Source organism: Mustela lutreola, chromosome 5, assembly GCF_030435805.1.
Source record: "Mustela lutreola isolate mMusLut2 chromosome 5, mMusLut2.pri, whole genome shotgun sequence".
Lineage (NCBI taxonomy): Eukaryota > Metazoa > Chordata > Mammalia > Carnivora > Mustelidae > Mustela > Mustela lutreola.
This window is the reverse complement of record NC_081294.1, coordinates 98,779,551-98,801,618: the sequence shown is the minus strand read 5'-3', so window position 1 is coordinate 98,801,618 and position 22,068 is coordinate 98,779,551. Positions and strand designations below refer to the sequence as shown.

At 43.8% G+C, this 22,068-nt stretch overlaps 1 protein-coding gene and 1 long non-coding RNA gene across 3 annotated transcripts in view; one reads left to right on the top strand and one right to left on the bottom strand.

Annotated features, from left to right (window-relative positions):
- Nucleotides 1-639: 639 nt before the first annotated feature.
- MAP1B (microtubule associated protein 1B) overlaps nt 640-22,068 on the bottom strand; it is a 95,708-nt gene continuing 74,279 nt past the window's right edge. For both annotated transcript variants that reach the window (XM_059175198.1, XM_059175199.1), the window contains 3 exons: nt 9,723-16,233; nt 6,334-6,572; nt 640-5,106 (listed from right to left, as the gene is read on the bottom strand). In XM_059175198.1, coding sequence (XP_059031181.1) covers nt 4,951-5,106; nt 6,334-6,572; nt 9,723-16,233 — 6,906 coding nt within the window. In that variant the 3' untranslated portion in view covers nt 640-4,950. The remainder of the gene's footprint in view (nt 5,107-6,333; nt 6,573-9,722; nt 16,234-22,068) is intronic.
- LOC131832332 (uncharacterized) lies at nt 5,106-22,020 on the top strand. The gene is made up of 4 exons (XR_009353996.1): nt 5,106-5,420; nt 6,766-10,133; nt 17,651-17,697; nt 19,158-22,020. It is a non-coding gene; the product is annotated as an uncharacterized LOC131832332 (long non-coding RNA).

The following is a 22,068-nucleotide window of genomic DNA, read 5'->3' as shown; positions in this document are numbered from 1 at the left end:
TGTTATTTATAACCACTTTTCCTGAACAGATTTTCGTTCTTGGGTGTCAGTCAAAGCCACGGGGTATTATGTTAGTTATATAAGCTTATTTTGTAACTGAGTAAGAAACCAAGTGGGAGATATGCTATTAGATGTAATTCCTGAACATGACAGCTTTGTAGAGCTCCAGATTGGGAGGGATCACCCAGTCTGACCATCTTGTCAAATCCTCTCATTTTACAGGTAAGTAAAGGAACTTCGGATGGATAAAGTAACTGAGGTCAGCCAGCCAACTGTCTGTGGCACAGCTAGGATTAAAACCTGTTTTTGCTTTCTATAAGAAACCCTCCCAGTATCCTCCTGCATCTACATTGGTCTACTTGTTGTTTTTAAGCAATAATGATAATGATCTGTTTCCTTCACCTCCCAGTTTCTGTCCTTAGACCCGAGCTCCCAGGGTGGGTTAGTAAAGATAACGATGTAGCAGTTACCCAAATAGTACAACACCCTCTTTGCAGTTTGCCAAAAGCCAGGGAGCCACTGAAAAAAACACAGTCAGCCCTCATGAGTGAATGTGTTCCCCCACTGTGGGTGGCAAGTCCCAGCTCCCGATGAGCCCAACCCGGCACACAAGACAAACAGCACAGCACACACGTGAACTTTTGCCACTTTTGTATTTTATTGTGGAACTGAGTTTTTTTTTTTCTTTTACATCAAATATCCTCAATGGAAGAGGGGATATTGCACACAAATATCATAAAAGCACTACATATTACTTTCACTGAAAACTAATTTTCTACATTAGATATGACTGGATAGGATAGAAGTGATGCAGGATTATAAGACATAATACCATACACAGCTGCAGACTGACACAAACACCATTCAGAACAAGAGAGAGGAGTGGAGGTGCTTCTCCGCCAGGCTCAAGACCGCTTCCTTCCAGGGCCGGAAAGAGAAGGCTGCATGCAGCGCAGGTACGCACGACTCAGGACGGCTGCACAGTGTTCTCAAAGGGGCAGCCCGGTCTTGATGCCTCATCATGATGGCTCCTGTTTGGGGAGCTCCAAACGAGTGCAGAGAAGCTATTTATTTTTTTTCCTTCCTTTTCAGTTTTTGATGCTGCCTTTTAAATGAATAGAGTCAGATTTTTTTTTAATAATCAATAGTTTAAATACCAGGTGAATAACCTAATTGCTTTCAAAGAAATGCTCATCCCTAGGCTGCTTTTGGTGTGTTGTTCAGTTGGTTAGAAGATAAAAGCTTACAGTTCCTTTCAAATGGAAACAAATCTTTTCTTCTAAATCTGAAGCACAAAATTAAAAAAAAGTTATTAATCTAACTCACAATATCATTACCGAGCAAGAACCTCCTGTGACAGGTGACTAAAGAGAGGCAAGAAAAGCAATTTCAGAATTGTAGAGCAGCTCCTGAGAGCTGAAATTTGGTAATAGAAAATGGAAGGTGGTAGAATTTTCATTAGCAAATGACTGAATCTTATTAAATGAGTATTGAAAAGCTCCTAAACTGCATAAGCTATTGGAGACACTTAAAACATTCATATACACTGGGGAAACCATTCACTAGGATATGTAAGGTTTAAAAAAAAAATTTTTTTTTGAACTCCATGGAAAATGGCGTTGGGGGGGGGGGGTGTCAGTCATTGTATCCAGTCCCACCACAAGACTGAGAAAGCATGCATGGGGGTTGGGTTTTGAGAAAGGGGATAGAATTGGTTAAAATTGAAAGTGGAGGATCATCTCTAACATTTAGTCTCTGTAGAATTTTGCTTAAGAATACTACCAAAAGTTCATGATCATGAGTGCCCTCTCGATGGAGTCTCATCATTTAAACAGAGTGTCAATTCCTTTCACTCAAATATTCAATCTGTACAATTGGATTAAGTAATCAGTATGAATAAAGCTCCTAGAAGTCTGTGTCAATCTTTAGCCCTCACCATGAATGTACATGGTACATTGTGATGGCTGTTACTAAACTAATTGTGTATTTATGGAACTAGCAAAATTAGGTTAGTCACACAGGTAGGAAAGGTGTCTGGAAGGACAGGAGCAACCTGCAATGCTGACTTTCCTGGTATACTCAAGCTCTGTGGTCATCACTGAGAACAATGGATGGAAAAAGGTATAGTTGGTTTCATAGGAAAAAGAGCCAGCTGACCAGTGACAGCTTTTGTATATTTTTACCATTAAATCCCATAACAAAAAAGAAGAAAAATAAAGGAGTAGGATAGAATGGTTACAATTGAAGATTGGCTATAATTCTCTAAAACGTTTGTGTTTTTTTTAAAAAAGCAAAATAATGCACATGTTAAATAAACTTAATTTGGAAAACTGGAAAATAATTCCATCTTCTGTCAAAGAAAAATCAAGCAGAGGTCTGGATTTGGCAAGAAGGCTGGAAATCAGTTTCTCTTCCCATGTATTACGTGGACCTAACCAACTCAACTAATCAGTAAATCACCATGAGTATCTTAGGTTGTCTCATAAAATAAGTATGAAGTAGGTAAGTTTATACTCCGTAAAATCCATTTTGTCACAACGAGTTTCCGTTTTGTGTGAATTTTTTGTACCCTTTATCAATGTGTCGTTCTTAAGGACTCTAAAGAAATGGGGTAATAAATAAAAGTTGCATTTCTAGAGAAGCCTAAAAAAAACAGAATATTAATTTTTTTAAAAAAAATTAAAACATTTGAAAAATGTAATTCACAGCATTAAAGTAGACTGCATAGGTCCTCTGTGAAGGGACCTGAAGAAGCATTGTTTAAACCCTCATAGTAGTTAGCAGTGCAAAACATACACTTATCAGACAAAAATCAACTAAAATGTTAATTTTGAAATAAATAACTAACATAGAAAATAAAATGAGGTCATTGTTCACTACTCTGTAGATCTTAAGAGTCTGCAGGAAACACAACATGACAGAGCACAGCACAGTTGTCACTGAGAAGTTTGCCACATCTGAACACTGGGTGCATCGATCTGCAACTTGAAACTTGACATCAGTTTAAATCATGATCTGGCTTCCAGGTTCATCATAGTTCAATAACGACAATGATGGAAATAATCTCTGAACTCTATGTGATGAATCGTTGGAGACGAGAATTCGTTTGCTTTCAGTGAATTATTTCTTCTACTTTTTTTTCCAGAAAAGAAAATCCCAAAGCAAATTTTTGCCAGGGTTCTTTGAACTTGTCTTGACTCTTTTACCTCATGATTAAAGGTCTTGAAAGAAGGATGTAGAATACCACAGAGTGATATACTTGCAAAGGCCTGGAAAAGTAGCCTACCGTGCCATTCTCCCCCACTCTCAAATAACACGTACTCAGATTTTTATGTTAGGGGAACCAAGGGGTGGGAGGTATCACTATTCCTGGTAGTTATGGGTTTTAATAAATACTATTACTGCACTATCAGACTTCAACCTCACCAGAACTTCAAGAAACATTATTTTGTCTTATGAAAAACTTCAAAAAAAAAGACTGTCACTTGAAATTTTCTTTGCATTTTCCTGTAAATGAAAACATTTGTTAAAAATTTCATCTATGAAAAGTTCTCACATATCTAGGAAAAAAAAAAACTTCTGTACACTTGATCCCATAATTATGCAGAAAGTAATGGAAAATTAAAAAAAAAAAGCCAATGTAAGACAAAGGAAGGTAAATACTGTACACTTGCCGAGAACCTCTTCCACCATTAAGATTCACTGTGTTCCCAGTCCTGATCTTAGAAGCCATTTCAATCTTGGAACTTGCAGTAGTTAAAGAAGCTATGAAAGGCTCAACTTGTTTGGCTGAGGGGCCACAGGTGCACTGAGGTGGTATTCAACACACATGACTCAGCCTCAAACCGCTGCACCCATCAGATCAGCTTCTAGGACCCCCACACGCGCACACACTTGCTCCTTTAACTGGAGTATCTATAATCCTACATGGATGTTTTATAAACTTGCGGTCTCACATTAAAAAATAAGTGCATCAAGTATCTTTGTACATTCAAGTCACTTTCTAAGGCAAATTGTCTACCGTGTGTACTCCCAACCGCTTTGGTATTTGCTTGTTAATTGGGGTGGACTGGGGTGTTTCCGCATGCAGGTGAAGTGACTCCGAGTGGACTAACTGGGTGGACAAATGCTGGGAGCATGCCTTAGATCGATCTACTCGTGTGTCGGAAGAGTCTGAGAGTTCGGAATGGGGCTCAAACCACTCGCGCATCCAGTCTGCGCTCACTACATCATGTCAGTGTGCAGCCTTCAAACTGAAGGAGCTTAATTAAGGCGTGAAAATCTCACATGCCCTCATAACAAGTTTTGTTCTTTCGGTTTCCTTCCAGCTAACTTGTTTCAGAAAATGAAGACCCTTTTTGATGACTCAGACTGACACAAGTTGAGAACTTTGCCTATGTAGACTATAGAATACAGACTGCCTGCAAAAATGCAGCCCTAAGTGCTGGTTATTTTCTCCTCCTTACCCCACCTTGCTCTGTCTCTTTCTCTCTGGGTATCTCACCAGCACACTCTACCATTACCTCTCCTTCTCTTGCATTCTTTTCCTTTCTCATTCTCTCTCTCCTGTGTTCTCTCTCATTGTGCGCGCGCACTCTCTCTCTCTTTCTCTCTCTCTCTCTCTCTTTCTAAGACAAATGCCTCTACCTAGAAGAAGTCAGTTGGGTTTGCTAGTGCATGGTTTCCAAATGTTCAGCGGAGATGAACTGCGGTAGGTAATTTTGCAGTAACTTGAACCCTACTGTGGGAATACTGTTACTTCCCTTAGCAATCAGCAAAAACTAAGAAATATTAGAGACTTGCATCACCGTGACACAGTATAGCATTTGGCAGGTAACAAACAGTTCAGTGACCTATTTAGATGAATTGACTTTTTTAGAAAAGGTGGTTTCAAATTGAAGAATTTCTGGAAACAAAGTTCAAATCCTGTGGTGTGGCTGGCCTTGGTTTTTACAGTTCAATCTTGCATGCAGGGAAGGATTCATCTTGCATAACCACTGTGCTGCTGCTTGCTAAAACCATGATGTTGAGGTCTTGTTGTTTCTCATGGGTCTCTTGGTACCATTCCCTCATCACTTCTGAGTCGTGAGTAGGGATCAGGGTTACCTGCAGGGAGACAGAAAATAGCTGGTTAAGGGCAGAGCTAGAAATCAGACCAAAAAAATAGAACAATAATAAGGTACGAATCAGACCATTGAAAGAAGGGGAAAGAGAGGAAAATTTTCTGTTTTTTCCTCAAGAAATACAAAGGACTTTTCAACTTACATTTTCCAGGAATCAAAATGAAGCTGCAAAAAATTAAGTTTTCCTGAGAGAGTTGAAGACTGGAACCAAAAGCGGCTCATGGACCAGTCAATTAGTCCATCTATATTCATCATTGGGTTTTCAAATATTTAGTGTTAATAGAAGAAGGGCTTCAGGTAAGGTGGGATTGCTTGTATTTCCTTTCACACACCTGGGCAATTTTGCATGAAAGATACTGCGTATTTAACTCAAAGAACTTAAGTTATCACTGCCGCTTAATTGTGTGTAACTAATATTTCATCCTGGGAACAAAGATTTGTTATCTTTGTGTGTGTGGCTGGGATGGTAGAGTGAGTGGCTGGCTGGCAGGCTGGCTGGGTGGGCACTGGTTTGAATGGTAAAAATTCCATCTAATATTCATTAGGAGACCACTGGGTGTTTCTCATGAAATTTAATATGATTAACTAGCAAATAATTCTATTTAATATTATGCAAACATAGTTTATTAAATGACTCTGCAAAACCACTGGTAAAACTGAGATAAGCAAAGATCACAGCCAAAATAAGAGAGGTGGCTCATAGCCAGTTATGATGTTTGTGAGCTGGAAGGGTCTTGTTGGGGACCATTTTCTGTAGTGCTCCTTCTGTGGGATTTCACCTGGACAGGTGATTTTCCAAATGGCCACATTCCTAGCTTTGGTCTATTTGTGAAACACAAAGGAGTAAAGACAATTTTAGTAGCTCTCACATGGAAATACCATTTTGATTCATACACAAATATTCTTGGTGTATCAGGGGGAAGATAAAGTAATCTTGGGCCCGTTTTGTAGACAAGTGAATTATGATTAGGATGATAAAGTAGCTCTCTTCCTAGACTATGGTTGGCACCATTAGGTGCCAAGAATAATATTCTAGACTATCTTCCATGTGTGAAATCCACTTTGTCCTCCGGAGGTTTCATGTGTGAGAGACCCACAGGGCACCTCGTGCGATCCACAATCACAGTGGGGCCTCTTTAAACAGAATTCCTTCTCTCCACCTCTGAACACAGCTCCATGTGCCATGCAGACACTGTCCTGGGGCTCTTACCTGCATGTTGCTGCCCCATTGGGCTTTCCCTTCCAACAAGGCATCCAGGACAGCCCGGCTGGGCTCCTCGGCAGCAGGGTCATTCCCACTCACCACATAGTAGGATGACCTCACTCTCTTGAAAAATTCGACATCCACATTCTTACTATTGCTGTGATTGGGAATGTAGCACAGGTCCAAATACACAGGGGGGCCTGGAGGCACAGCTGAAGGCTTGGAAGGCTTGGTGGTCCCTGGTCCTTTAGTAAATAAGCAAAGAGAAAAGCCTGGGTCACAGAAAGGCGAAGAAACCCACTGGTCCGGTACTCTCTTCCTACTCATCCCCAAGAAAGTCCTGCTGGATATGCAGAGGGGGCATTTGGATTGGGTGTTTCTTTCTCTCGTAAAGGGCAGCTGAAGAAAGCATAACATGGTTGTCTATCATCTCAACAGGAAAAGCAAAGGATGGGATGGTTTTCCTTTGTGGACAGCCCATTAGAAAGGAAGAAGACTTCTCAGGCCCTCCCAAAAGATGGAACTAGAGAGTAATCCCTCCTCCTAAGAGTTGCTAATGTGCATCCTAATTGGAAATGTGATCTAAGAAACCCATTTTGAAAGTCAAAAAGAGGCCTCTGCATTTGGGAAACCACAGTGAAGCAGTGGTAGTAATCCACCTGAGGATCTCATGTGACAGAAGCTCTGGTCACAACTGAAGATCATACCCCATCGTCTGACTCAGTAAATATTTCAGATTTTAACATCCTAGGATCTCCAGCACCCCCAGAACTCAGTCTTGTTCATAAACTGATGAAACACTGCATTCTGTCCTCGCACAGTACTCTGAAAAGTGAGACCTCTCTCCCTCAGCAAAGCTGGCTACCAAACTTTGACAAGAAGGAGGTTCAGAGGGGCACCTGGGTGGCTCAGTGGGTTAAAGCCTCTGCCTTCAGCTGGGTCATGATCTCAGGGTCCTGGGATCGAGTCCTGCATCGGGCTCTCTGCTCGGCAGGGAGCCTGCTTCCCCCCTTTCTCTCTGCCTGCCTCTCTGCCTACTTCTGATCTCTGTCAAGTAAATAAATAAAATCTTTAAAAAAAAAAAAAGGTTCAGAAAGATGGTTTTCTCTAGCCAGTCGAGACCTAACAGACTGGGGGAAGGGGCGTAGGGCTGCCAGAACTCCCAGTCTAAATTATAAAGCTGACAAGGTCAAGATTCAGATGAACCCAAAACTTCCCTGGCAGCTTGTCTAGTGAGATGACTTCCTGACTTGTTCTGGCTAGAAGGTGTCAACTTTTTGAACAGTCACAGAACTAGCCTTCTAAGGCAGTGGTCCTTCAGCCTAGCTGTATAACTTGCATCACCTAGTAAGCCTAATACTCAGGGCCAGGCCTTCCACACCCCAGAGTCTGGCTTCACTGGGCCGGGACAGAGCTTGGGCACCACCGTGTTTTAAAAACCTCCCAGATACATGTTAATGTGCATCTGGATCCTATAGACTTAATCCTCTTTCCTTTTTCCATAGGAGAGTTAAAGACTATCACCCCAGAGTCAAACCACCAGTTGTCCGGTTTTACTTTCAGAAGGATAGAATAGTGATGAGAATCAGCCAAACTGATATTTGGGGAAACTGACTCATTTTCATAAATAACCAGCCATTTTAATGAATCTGAGCTACTTTTAGCTCAGATTTACCTCATGACGTCCATATTCGGGCCTACCAAAGCATTCTGACTGATAGCGGAAGTTCATGAACTACGGTTCTAACAATTAAAAATGTCCTCAGTTTCCCCCCGTGAGCTAAATCACCATCATCAATGCCCAACGAACGTTGCTCACAGAAGCACAAACTGAGAACTGACAAGAGTCGACCAAGGTTTGTTGTAAAAATCAATCAATAACGCAGTTGGCCTTGTTGTAGAAATCTACTGGGAAAGCACCTTCAAAGTAAATTCAAATGAACTCCTCTCTATCACTTGGCCTTAAGAATACCTCTTTAAATGACACACAAAAAAATGTTTTTAAAATCCCGTTGTGTGGGCTAGAGTGGCTATATCTGGCAAGTTTGGTAGCCAGTTTCAGTCGGTTTTTAATCTGTCTGGAAGGATTTCATGTTTTCTCCCAAGTGCAGGCCAGTTGCCAACTCTTTCAAACCAAGAGGTTAATTATCTGGTGGTTTTCCACTACTTCTAAGCATGAGCAAATTCAGATTGTTGGCTGCACGCATGTACAAAGCGGAAACGTGATGAGAACTCGGGCTTGAAATTGACCCTCCCGGCTGCTCAAAGTAAAGCTTTGCAGCTCTAAGTGATGCTTCCTCACATGCACAGAATTTAAGAGTCCCAAGGGTCAGCCATCAGGTTTTTCCCTTAATAAATGAGGAAATGTTATTTAAATTATTTTTTGCTTTACACATTTGGGTCGATTTATATTACTTTGTGAACTGAGATCTGAAATCGCTGAGTAACTACTTAAAACAAATAAAATGTATTAATGCAAATCCCTATGATTGGTTTGAAGCAAAGAAATGAAGCCGGGCCATCAGAGAGACCTGCTCATCAAAAACCCAGGTCACTGCTGAGAACTTGATGAATAAGGGAATTGGGATCAAAACAGAAATGATCAAAAGTCAGAGATATCTCCTACCAACTGAATTTCAAACTGGTATAGAATCCTGACTCTGTTAGTGAGACCATGGCCTAAGAGGGAGATAAGAAGAGCTTTGATGTTTTTCTCTCAATTTGTACTGTGTACTGGCAATTGAAATTATGACATTCATTGGCCAGTAAGAAAACAAATAAGAGTACTACCTTTAATGTGCATGTCGCCCTAGACTGGTGATTATTTTTAAACGTAAAAATTTTCTAATTTTTAATTTTTAAGTGTCATAACTTTACATTTAAAAATGTGATAATTTTACTTTAAAAAATTTTTTTCATAAAAAAATTGAATCTAAATCTTGGGCCTACACTGGCCATGCTAGGCTAGGCTTGGCTTGGCACTCCTGGTCTCCCTAAGCCTTTGGGAGCTCCTGGCCTGTGTCACCTTCCCTTGATTCTGAGGCCCGTGTGGCTGAAGTCAATGCCAACACCGTCTCCCAGGGGAGCCTGAAACACACATCCCTGGTTCTGAAGATTCAGAACAAGGCTGTGGTTGCTCTGTTGCAGGACGGAACAAAGCCAGGAAATCACACCTGGTGAATCAGAGCCGCTCCGGGCCGAGTGCCACACCACCCTCAAACCTGCGGCCCCACGGGGCTGAGACCCGCGCCTTTTGGCAGAAAAGGCTAGTAAGAGGGGAAAGGGACTGTTGTACTCTCTCATCTTCCTAGTACCAAGTCGCAGGGAAATTCAAAGGCTCGGGTCCAAGTGCAGCAGTCTCGGCCTGGATCAGGGTGCCGGCACCTTCCACCTACCTGCAGCTGCAGTCTTGACCGACTTGGATGTGGAGGCATTGGCGGCATTCTTGGTGTCCTTGTCTTTCTCTTCCCCACGTGCAGCTTTGACCTCGGGAGTGGTAGTGGTTTTTGTTGCTTTCTCCACAGATTCCTTCTTCTTAGGAGAAGCCACTCTAGACACTTTATCTGAGGATTCCTTCAAGCCCGCTGGTTTGGGTGAAGCTGCAGAGGGCTTCGACTTCCCGTCCCCCTTTTTGACAGGGGACGATGACTTGGTCTTTGTGCCTGGCTTTTTGGTTTTGGTCTTCTCTTTCAGGTCTTTCTTCAGAGCTTTGCCCAGGTTCTGCTCGATGGCCAAGGCCTCCGGGTCCATCATGGACACGTCAGGGTGGCGTGGAGAAGGGCTGCGGTCCTGCATGGGAGCTGGAGGTGGGTCCATGTGTCTGTATGTGACAGTTTTGTCTGTGGGGATGGTTTCTGATTCATCTTCAGAGTCGATATTTGCATCAGCTGTGATGGAAGGGCACTCTTCGGTCTCCGGAGGGACATCAGAATCCGTCTGGGAGGGAGCAGACTCGCTGACTGAGGTGGGAGGGGTTTCGTCACATTGTCGCCCCTGTGGCTTTCCTCCTGGAGGCGGTGGGGCTCCCCCTGCTTGGGTGAGGGGCTTTTCGGATTCTTCAGTTGGCTCTTCACTGGCAAACCACTCGAGAGGATTGGGATTAATGAAGGAGGGTGAGAGTTCCGTCTTGGGATGCTTGTATTCACAGGAGGACACAAGGCATAAGTCAACATCCTGGCGAGCCTCTGAGGGGGACTTCTTTTCCGCAGTGTAGCACTGGTCCGAAGTCTCATAGGAATACGTAGATGCTTGGGGCGTTCTGGTGATTTTCTCCGCAGTCTCATAACAGTACTTTGAAGCCTCAGGGGTTCGTGTAGCTGTTGTAGATGTCTCATAGGAGAAACTTCCAGACTCAGAGAAACTGGCAATTTTCTCAGTGGTCTCATAAGAGTAGCTAGAATCCCCAAGTGTGTGGCCGCCGTCTTCAGGGTCATCATAGCCATTGCTGATGTCATCCAAGAGCCTTCTAGACCTCTCAGTCTTTTCATAGCTGTAACCACTCACTTCAGGGGTCCTCATCGTCTTCTCACTTGTCTCATAGCTGTACTCCCCCTCTTCAGGGCTCCGGGTGGTCTTCTCAGCAATGTCATAGGCATAGCCACCATCTTCAGGAGTCTTGGTGGTTTTCTCAATGGTGTCATAGGAGTAGCTGCTGTCAGATGGGTATTTTGTGGTTCTTTCTGTCTTCTCATAGTAATAGCCACTCACATCTGGGGGCCGGGTGGTTTTCTCGTAAGACTCATAGTCGTAGCCTTCTCCATCTGGGGATCTGGTTGTTTTTTCGGGCTTTTGATAGGCATAGCTGAAGTCACCAGGCGTCTTCCCTCCACTGTCCTTCTCCACACCAGTTGAGGTCAAATCTCTGTTCAAGGCTAGCTGGTGTTGCATCGTATCAAATAACATTGAGGCACGGAAGCCATAGGGCTCTGCAGATGCTGCATCCATTGCTGGAGGAGAGGAAGTGTGGCAAACTGCTATGCTCTCTTTGACGGCAGAGGTAGAATCTGAAAAGCTAGGTGAATATAAAGGAGAGGACTCCCGTGGGGTGAGTGGCGAGATATCAGATTTTGGTGAGAGTTTCTCTCCTTCTAGACTTTGTACTTTTTCTGAGGTGAGTGAGGCATATAAGGATATATCTCTGGGAGGAGCAACGTCGGATAGAGTGTCTTCTTGGAGAGGAGATGCTATCTGAGAGGGAGTATGTGCTGAAGAGGTGGATGGAGAAGCCTCAACCTGAGACACTGAGATAAGCTCAGAAAGATCATTATCTTGGGTGTAGGACGGCTCCTCCATTGGTGGTATCTTATGCGATAAACTAGAGTCCTGCATGTCCGAAGGACTGTAATCCACTTCAGTTGGCCCATTTTCAGTGATGTGAAGCATACTCGCACCCACCGTAGGGTGATCTGGAGACTGTCGGCTAAAGTCCATAGCAAGGGAATGCTCAGGGGATTCTTGGCCAAATTCAATAGACATTGAAGACTGTTCTGATCTGTGATCTTGGACTGGTGTCCTGGATTTGGCTGTTTTAGGGGAGAAATCTGGTGGAGAAATTGACATTGGTCTTGGACATTCTTCTTTAGATGGAGACATTTCTGTTTCCTGGAAAGTAGTCGGCGTTTGCACCACAGACACTGAAAGGGAGTCATCCACTTCAGTGGAGTGTGGGGAGCCAACCTCAGCATGCAGAGAAGGAGACACATCATCTGTTGTTGGCTCTGGAAATGAGCTTGTAGCCACAGAAGCTGTGGATACTGAGGCCACACCCTCCATATGAGAGTATGTGTCTTCTGCTACACCCTCATCAACAGGAGTAGCCGACTTGTCTGAGACAGTGCCTTCAGAAATGGACATCTTAGTATCTTCCTTAAAAGATCCAAACTGACTGACATCTATTTGGGTAGGAGAAACATCTCCTCCTAACTTCCTTTCATCTAAAGCCAGTCCAGATTGAGAACTCAAAGCTTCGACATCGTCAGCTTTCTTTTCTTGACCAAAGTCTTCCTTTATTGGTATAAAGTCTGTGCTTTTCCCTTCCTCTTTGTTTTGGAAAAGACCAGTAGAGGTTATGTCAGAAACTGGACTTAATTTGTCTGGAAAGCCTTGTTTTCCATTCTTTCCTTCAAAGGGGCTTTCAGCACCTCTACCAGCAACCTTGTCATCAGCACTTAGAAAACCTTCATATGCAGACTCGGATCCAATTAGGGGAGGGCTCCGTAAAGGAGACAAAACTTTTTCAATGGGAGATTCTGAGTCAGGCACAGGTTCATCCATGGGGCTTATGGAAGCCCTTTCATTCTCATCTTTGGCATCACTGAATTCAAAACTCACTGGAACCGCTGGTGGTTTTTCGGTTACTTCTGTGGGGAGCTGACTAGACTTCTCTTCTGTGGGAGACTGGTAGTAAGGTGTGTGGCCCGCACTGCCAGTTACAGACTGAGAGGGAGACACCACTTCCAGGGTCTTATCCTCAGGACTAGCACAATGCTCTTCAACTACTTCTTGGGTCACCTCAGGAGACACTGGGGCTGCTTCGGCCTCTGCTGAGACTTGAATCTCATTGGGCGTCAAAGAAAAGTTCACACTGCGTTCACCTAGAGGGGTCTTCTCTATGGGTGAAGGAGGAGATGGGCTCAGGGATGGGCTCTTGGGTGGACTCAGTTTTTCATCAGAGACTGCTGGGATGGATTCTTTGATCGTCAGTGTGGCACTGGCTCTTAGGTCTTTCTCTTCCGAGCAGTACGCATCACGCAGAGCAGATTTGCTAAATTTGTCTTCCTCCATGGACGATGGTGGTGAGATGGTGGAGGCTGATGCATTGTAGTCCTTCCCATCTGTGGCATCTGTTTTTGAGCCTTCAGATAATCCATTGAGTGTCGTAACAGCAGGTTTGCTGTATTCCTGCGCATATAGTGCAGACTCGTATTTGGTGATGTTTACAAATTCTTGAGATGGGGACTCTGTCTCTTCGTTGTTGATCTCATCACTCATCACATCGCGAGGAGTAGACATCTCATCCATTGGGGTGGGCTCACTGGAAATCTCAATGGTAGACTGCGTGTAGCCAGAGGTGGCAGTGAACTCTTCAGGCTGGTCTTCTCGATTCTCCTCATCAGAAGCAGTGGCCTCACTCTCTGAGCCTCCAGGTAAAGTCTCATCATGAATTGAAGACGCAGGTTCTCGGGCAGGAGACTGGGCTCCTGGTTGCTTGATGGCTGTGGTAAGGAATCCATACTGATCCTCGACGCCGCCAGCCTCCGCAGCCTTGTCGACCACGGCCATCACGTAATCTTCAGCTTCCGCTTTTTCGGGCTCATATTCTTCCTCTCTGGCATCCTCGGCTCTATCCTCTTCATCACCCTCCTCCTCCGATTGTTCAGCTTCTCCTTTCTCCACCACCTCGTTCATGTCTTCTTCTGCCCGGTCATCTCCACTGACCAGAGACTCCCTCTTCTCCTTAATGTGCACATCTGCCTCAGCCTTGGCACTTTCCTCCTCCTCCATGAGGCTGTGCTTGGAGGTGCTCACACACACATTTTCTTCAACGTCCTCTTCCGGCTCCTCGGCCTCCTCAGTTTCTGCCTTCTCTTCATAGTCTCCAGTCTCTGAGGATTCTTCAAAACCAGCTCCTTCGTCTTCATATTTTTCAATGTCATCCACTCCCTGCTTCTCGACCGGCTCCAGCTCCTCTGGAGTTTGTTCACATTCACCCTCCCCTTCAGTGGTGGTGATTCCCTCATCGGGAGACTCAGCAGGGCCTTTGATGACTTCTGTCTCTTTCTGGATGACATAGCCTTCGACTGGCTCAGTTTCCTTCAGTTTCTCCTCATCTTCAATCAGCTCCAGCTGAGGCTTCATGTCTTTTGCTACATCGACCTCTTCGGCCTTTAGCTCTTCAAAGTCCTTGGTCAGATCCTCAGGGGATGACATAAGGGACCTCTCAGCCTCAAGTTCTTTGGCAGGGCCAGCGCCTGCTACACCAGCTGCTGCTGCCAGAGCCGCAGTGGCAGCCACAGAGCCAATGGCTGCGGCCGCAGCCTCTGATGTCTTGCCTTCCTTCTTAATGACTTTAATCTTCCCCTTCTCCTTTGGCTTCCCAGCAGCAACAGAATCTTTCTTAACAGCCTCTTCCTTCTTGGGTACTTTTGGTTTTAATGCAGCTGGTTTTTTGGCTTCCGATAGAGGAGTAGATGATTTCTTTGTGTCTTTAGGAAGTCTCTTAATTTCTTTTTTGGGTTCCTTTTCTTCCTTTTTAATTTCCTTCTTCTCTTCCTTCTTCACCTCCTTCTTGGCTTCCTTCAGTGGGGTTTCTTTCTTAACCTCTTTCTTGGGTTCTTTTTTCTCTTCTTTCTTGATTTCTTTTTTCACTTCCTTTTTCACCTCTTCCTTTTTGGGTTTTTCCTCCTTCTTAATGGGTGTTTTGTCCTCCTTTTTAGCCACTTCTTTCTTAGGCTTTTCCTTCTCCTCTTTCTTTTCTTCAGATTTTGCCTTTGTTTCCTTTTTCACCGTCTTCTCCTTGGCGACTTTGGGTTTGACATCTGTGGTGGGCTTTTCAGCCACCTCAGCTTTCACCGGGGGCAGCTCTTCCTTGCTGGGGACCTCCTTTTCGGTCATTGGAGGTTTGGTCTCTGTTTTTATGGGCTTGTCTTTTTTCACAGTTACCTTTTCTTTGCTTTCAACTTTGGGTGCCTTTTCCACGTGATTAGCTTTTGCAACGTCAGGGGTCTCTTCTTTTGACTCCTTTCGGACAGATTTACTCGCAAGTGGTTTTGCAGCTGGCTTCAGGCTCTCTCGGCTGTCGGCTCTCTGTTTCAGTTTCACTTGTTTCACAGCTGGAGTCACCACCTGGCCAGTTAGGTCCTTCTGGGTGGCCAGTGGCTGTTTCAGAAAGTCTAAGTGTTTGAGCTTTTCCAGTCCTTCCAGGATATTGTACTGGGTGCTATTGCCAGGAAACAGGACCCGAATGATTTTCTCTGCAGGATTTGCTGGATGCCACACGATCAAAGAGGAGACTGAAGTTAAGTAGGAAATTGGGATATCTATTTCTTGACCATTAGGCAGGATTAGTTCAGCCTTGTCTTTGTTAGTGCCAGTCCACTGTTGCATAAAATACTGCATTTCCTTGCTGCTCTTGACTGGGTTAAGGACGTACATCTCAAGTTTACCAACTCCCATTTTTTGGAAAAGAATGACAGGGTCAATGGTATTGCCTACGCTTCTAAAGAGAGGTTCTGGCTTCATAGACAATTTATTTAGGTACTGGAGAGTGAAGCAAGCTTCTTCTATGCTTCTCTTCATCTTGATGTTTGGCTCTGGATTTTTAAGATTTTCAGGGACATTGAGAAATACAACTCCTAAGTCAGGAGAGATGAGGTTTTTCATCCAGTCACTATTTGTGGTGGAGCCCTGAGACTGTTCTTCCTCGAGCTCTGCAATCTTCCGCTGCAGCATGCTGTTTATTCCAGGCAAATTGTCATCCCCAATGTGGGTGAGTAGGATGGAGTCCACTCGGTCCAAGTGTCGGATGAGCTTCCAGAAGCAGGATTTCCTTTCCGATCCTCCATTGATGAGCATATTGAATCCGTTCACGGCAAACAGTGCAGAGTCGCCCCTCCCTCCTGGAAAAATGTAACAACAAGGCTTGGAGAGCTTTAGGAATCCGCCTGATGTGGGAGGTTCTAGGATATCAAAGGGAGATGGGACTTCCACTGATTCTGAGAGATACTCGGTAAACTCGGAAAGTCCTTCCATTTCTGGCAATATAGAAGCTGAGTTGAGTTTAATATTAATGAAGTCTTGGAGGTTGTGTCTGTCAAGATTGGAGTTCTTCCAGTCCCCTTCTTCAGGGCAGAACAGTGTTAAGCTGGCTTTGTTGGCAGGATGGGTGGTACTCAGTAATTCCCCAATCTGGGAGTTAAAAAAATAATAATAATAAAGGAAGAAAGAAAAGGTTTAAGTGACTGTCATCACTGATCCATCATCTCCATCCATTACTACGCATTACAGGATCACCGGGTACACAAAGGGCTGATTTCAGAGGTGCTAGTTGGGTAAACACAGAATTATTGCCATTCTGGTAGCTGAACAGCCTCCACCCTGCACCCTTCTATTACTCCCTTCTGCCAAACCACCGCTCCCCACTGCCAGCACCTCCTCTGGGACCCCTCCAGCATCTGTTCTTGCCCAGCAGGGGACCTCCAGACCTCTGCTCCGGTTCTAGGACCAGTGGCCATTCTGAATGACCAGTGCCTGTGCCGCAGCGGTTATGAAGTACTTTGGGTATCACCCCTGGGTGCCTGTCATGCACAAAATGCCCTTTACACAATCATAGAGGAAGCCTATGAGAGTCATCTCACCACTTACATAAAATGTCGATTCCACTGGGCTTGGCCAAAAGGCCTGCCTGACACACTAAAATTTAGATAGAGTGCACTAGTTGTTGACTACTTTTAAAATTTGGTGGATACCAAAGCAAAAAGTTGGATGCGTTTTTCTTCCCCTCAGAGACAGAAAGTTCTAGACTACACATCACTACAAAAAGTCACTGGTTCTGGCATGTTTAAAACATGAGTGGCTCATCCAGGGGATTCTCAGAAAATACAAATCCTCTGATTAAAGTCATGATGAAAGCAAATGGATAAGTAATTATAGGAGCAAGTAGCCAGACTTGTCCCCCATCGGCTCAGGTTTAAATCCAAGGTGAAACATTCTGCTTTCTCACAACTCCTGCTTTTCTCAGGGTGAGCTGGGTGTGAGTGGCTAGGATCCAATCTGGCTCAAAATTTTTTCAGTGCATACAACAGGACCATAGGATGGGAATGCAGAAAAGCAAAGCACGACCAAAACAGAGACTGGGGTTTAATCAAAGTGCTTTCTAACTCCACAGTATGGCCATATGTTTCATGGTCTTGGCTTAGTAAATACTGAGGGAAAATCATGTCATAAACTCCAGTCTTCTCTCAGGTGTGGCAAAGCTCATAAATCAGCCCAGAGTTTCAAGTGAAAAGAGCTCTGTGTCTTTGATGGCTAATGATGAAGAGGAAAGTAAAGACTTCACTTGGCCCAGGCATCCCCCAGCCAGCATGGTATGAGCTCTCACTTTCCAGTCTTTGAATGGTTTCCTGTCTCACACAACCTCCTGGATACTAACATTCCAAGGCAACTAGTGTGTGTAGTGTAGATGGGTATTTATAGAATCTGAATTTTCCTACATTAGATTGTAGTGACATTTCCACTTCTGTTTTGTTAGTGTATTTATCCTACATTTTGTGAAGGGTCACAAAATAGCAAAATAATAAGTCTTTGACTTTGTTGTTTTCCTCAGACTTGACAATTTCCTATAAAAGGGAGAAGAGTCCACTGTTTTAGAAGGTAAGAAAACTGAAAAAGCACACCTGGGGTGGCTTTTACTCAAATTATCTGCTGATCAGAGCAAACATTAGCACCAAAGAGGGTCTGTCGTCCAGTAATTAGCAGAGACCCTCATCACCGTTATTGTAGCACAATTAGGGTTCTCTCCATCCTCATTTTCACACCAAGTACATACACACTATTCATGTTTTATAATACATTTTAGAGGAGAAATCTAGGAAAAACAAAAATGCTGAGTCTTCAACAGTGAAATTTTTTTAAAATTAAGTCTACTTCATTGCAGTTTTTAAAATTCCACCCTGAGGGGTGTGGCAGCTAAGGGTATGAGCCAGCTGTGTGTAGAAGGTATTGAATCAAGTTTAAGGAAAAGGTAAAAAAAAAAAAAAAAAAAAAAAAAAAAAAAACCCAACTTGAGGAATACCTATTTCCCATCTTTTCACTTCTATCTGGGAAGTTCCTAAGAAATGAAGGAAATATGACCCCAAAACAAAGCAAATTTGCACAGAATTTTGAGGAAGTCAAGGGTATTGGAAAACAGCAGAGTCTGGTGAATAAAAAACTATGTACAAGGGAAAGCAGAGAAGAAAGTCAGCACTGCACAGGTTTCTTTCAGAAAGGGGAAATCGGGTCTCCCTGGAGAAGCCACAGTATACTAGCCATGATGAGGCAGGATGCAGAGAGCAGAGCTAGAGAGAGGCCTTCACGAAGGAGAGAGGGAATAGGAGGCTTGACTCCCACAGTCTTAGAGCTACACAGCGGCAACAAAGCCTATGTTTCCCCCCCATTGCCTGAGCCAGCTTCCAGACCTGACCACCAACACGAATGCTGGAGTGAGTGTCTCAGAGCAAAAGACTAAGTCTTAAAAACACCCACTCAATCTGTGTGCAATGCACAGATGAGAGAAACAAAGAGGAGCCAACAGCCTTAGCAGTGGCAAGGAAACTTGTGAGTACGTCTCAGACTTGGAAACAGTGTCTTCCTCTTATAGAGTTTGGAAATATCATCGTAGTAAATGGTAGTTAGTATAGCCCATTGTAGTAGAAGTTTGTGAATAGGAGGAAACACACCCTCGTGTATCTCTGTATTGTTATGTGTGTTTCCCTAATACATCATCAGCTCCAGAGGTGTTCGTTAAACTGCACGGAACTTGGCCAATTCAATATGCACTGTCCTCCCAGAGTGGCTGCTTTGGAAGTGACCATGAGCCTGCGAATACTTCTCAAGCACACTACCTACCCTACATTTGTTCTTAGGAATACAGATGAGAGGCTCAACTGGAAGAAATATTGCTTGGGGCAAAGATAGTCTCTTTGTTAAATATGTTAAAACTCTAATTAAATGCAGGCATATTGGAAGAGGAAGGAAGAGATGAGAAATAATTTACTTTACTGCAGATAATGAAATAAGATTTGAATTTCTAAACCACAGCCTACTCTAACTAGATTTCCTTTTTTGATTAGGTTACTTGCTTGACTGGCGAGGAAATACGGTGGACAGTGTATCTCTGGGTTTTCGCAAGACGTTTAAGAAGATCTCTGAACAGTGTGATAGCAGAATGAGGCGGATACGTAGCCACTCATAGAAATCCTGCTGCTTAGTGTCAACCTGGACGGAGGTCTGTGATGGGATGCCTCAGGCCTCATTTATGTCCTGTGGAGCACGGACTTGGATAAAAATGGCAAAGACATGCTTGTCAAATCTGTCAGTGGCATGACAATGGGAGGCAGAGCAGAAGGTGGGATGGCAGAATTAAAACACTCATGGAAAGCTCTTGACATTGGGATGATGATGGCTAAGTTAACTCTAACAGGCTGGCGTGCTAAAGGGATAAATGTAAGGTCCAGTAAACCAGCAGGATAAAGCAAAGGATTGGGAGATGCGGCTTAACAACCATATTCATGGAGAAGACTCAAGGATTTTAGTTGACAGGCAAGTGGATTTATCGTAAAGCTAAAGAAGCTTAAACTTCAAGGCTCCTCACTGGCATGGTCCCCTCCCAAAACCCTGTACTTAACTGTGTACTGATAATTTTGTTTTCTTTTTCTTAAAGTGAGCCTCCAGTTTATGTAAATTACAGCTCTCCTTAAAGCCTGCATCCCCTCCCCAGTGACATTTAAATTATGGATGTTGATGGTCAAAAGTTACTTTTAGACGTACTTAATAAAAGATTGTATTGAAAACTACAGAAGTCAGGTTAGAAGTCCTAACCTGGTCAGGGACCCCTGGAGTATGGTACCCAGTATGAGTCATGACATTTTAAAGAAACTAGACCAAAACCAAACAGACAAACTGAAGTTGTCATCTCCTCCTCCTTTACCATAACCTCTAAACCTTGCTCTTCAAATACACTTCTCTCTCTAGATCACCTCATCTGCTGCCACGTGTCTCCAGCCCCACTCTTGGTTCCTCGAGCCCCTGACTCATGTATCTAATTGTCTGGTAACGCCAAGGCACTAAAACATGCCCAAGACAACTCCTCACTTTCCCCCAAACCCATCTCATCCCTTTCCTGCCAACAGGTTTAAAGGAAAGTGACCAGACAATGTAATGAACTTTCACTCTCTTCTTTTATGAAGAACGGTGTGCAGAACTGAAAATAATCTGAAGGGAAAAAACAACTGGCAGTGCTGGTGATGGGTGTCTGCAATACCTCAAGTGGAAAAGGGAGCGCATTCTTTCCAAAAATGAGATAAAGAAGGAAAAACTCTCTAACAGAGAGAATGGAAACTGTCCCAGGAGATGTGATTTCACCTTCTTCCGATTTCAGGGAGGAATGGGTTGCCCAGATGACTCTTCTATCCGTTAAATTCTGGTTATGTAGTTAACCTCCAATGACTAAGACTCCCACAGACTGAAGCTCAAGATGTATTAGTAATTATATTTTCAGTCCATTTATTTTTAATCTATTTTTATTTTTTTTTTTAAATGCATCATTTGTTTTTCCTAAATGGTGTTTCTGGTTTCTCTAGAGGGACGAGCATATATCAAGAACTCAATAAAAGGAACAAACCTCAACACCAATGACCTTTAAGGTCCCTTTGTTACAAAGTCATTCTGTACTTTTTCCAAGGACACAGGAGGCAGTCGTGGCTCTAAATGGCTAGTGACCATTGGTCAATACAATCTTCTATTAAGTCAGTGATTTCCAATTATGCAGGCTAAACCCTAGTAGCCTTGGAGGTAGGGAGATGACAAACTCCGGAGAGAAAGGGACAAAAGCCTTCATTCGTTTTGAAGCAGGTTAGGATGGTACCAGCTGTGAGCACTCACAGTGCTCCCTGAGGCCCCTTCCTGCTGTGGGGAGCCAGGGCTGTCTGCCTCAGGCCCCAGCTGACATCACACCTTCTGAAAGTGAAATGTTTCTTTTCCCTGTTTTTTATTCTCCCCAGTAGGTGGGGAGTGAAACACTGTGAAATCACCCCACCAACGTTTTTACAAAGCCTCCAGGTAAGCCAAACAAAGCCACAGCTCTCACCATTGATGACAGGTACAGAGAGACCTCTCTGTGAAGTCCAGGGCTAAGGAAGCTTAAATGCAGAGAGACAGATGGCCCTTTGCCACTTGGGTGCCTGAGAGGCCATCAACTCAGGAAGTTCTCAGGAAGATGGTTTCAAGTGGACACGGGGACTCCGGTATACACATCCCTCAGCCCCTCCGTGTAGAAACCTGCCCCACCATGGCAGGCCCCAACCCGCTACATTGATGGCCCTAGGAGTTAGAATATCTAACTACTAAACAAACAAAATGAAAGAGGCATATTGTTTTGGAAAGAGAATTTTCCCAGCCAGGATAAATTCTCAAGCAAAAATAACCAAATTAAGCTCTTTAATCTGATTTTACCAAACACCACTAATGTCATATAATATTCAACCCCTCACATGTATCATCAGTGAATAAGATATGTTCATTAGAAATACTAATGACCCACGTTCAATCCAGCTGCCTTAACCATCTTGTTGTTGGGGGCAAGGATGTGCCGCATTTCCCTACCTGCTTCCCTTTCTTGAGCCCTCTCTTTGTTGGGCTGTTCAAGTAGCCCAAGTTCAAACATTGGGACCAGTCATTAACAATAAGACCAGTGAGAAATAATTAGACCGGGGAAAGTAAGTACAGATACTGAAAGACATCAGGGCAGTTGAATCCTACCAAAAGACTAAGAGATCTTTGGAGTACTCTTTCAGAAAAAACAGGACACCTGGATTTTCTTCTTGGCTCTATCATTTCAAGTTTCTTCATTATTTTTGCCATCTCTAAACTATTGACTATTCCAATCCCCCTCCACCTCCATCTCCAGCACATTAAGAATGGTTCCAATTCATTATAGATGGGTGTCCCGAATTCTTTTAGTGATGAGTCAGTAGGACTACAGTA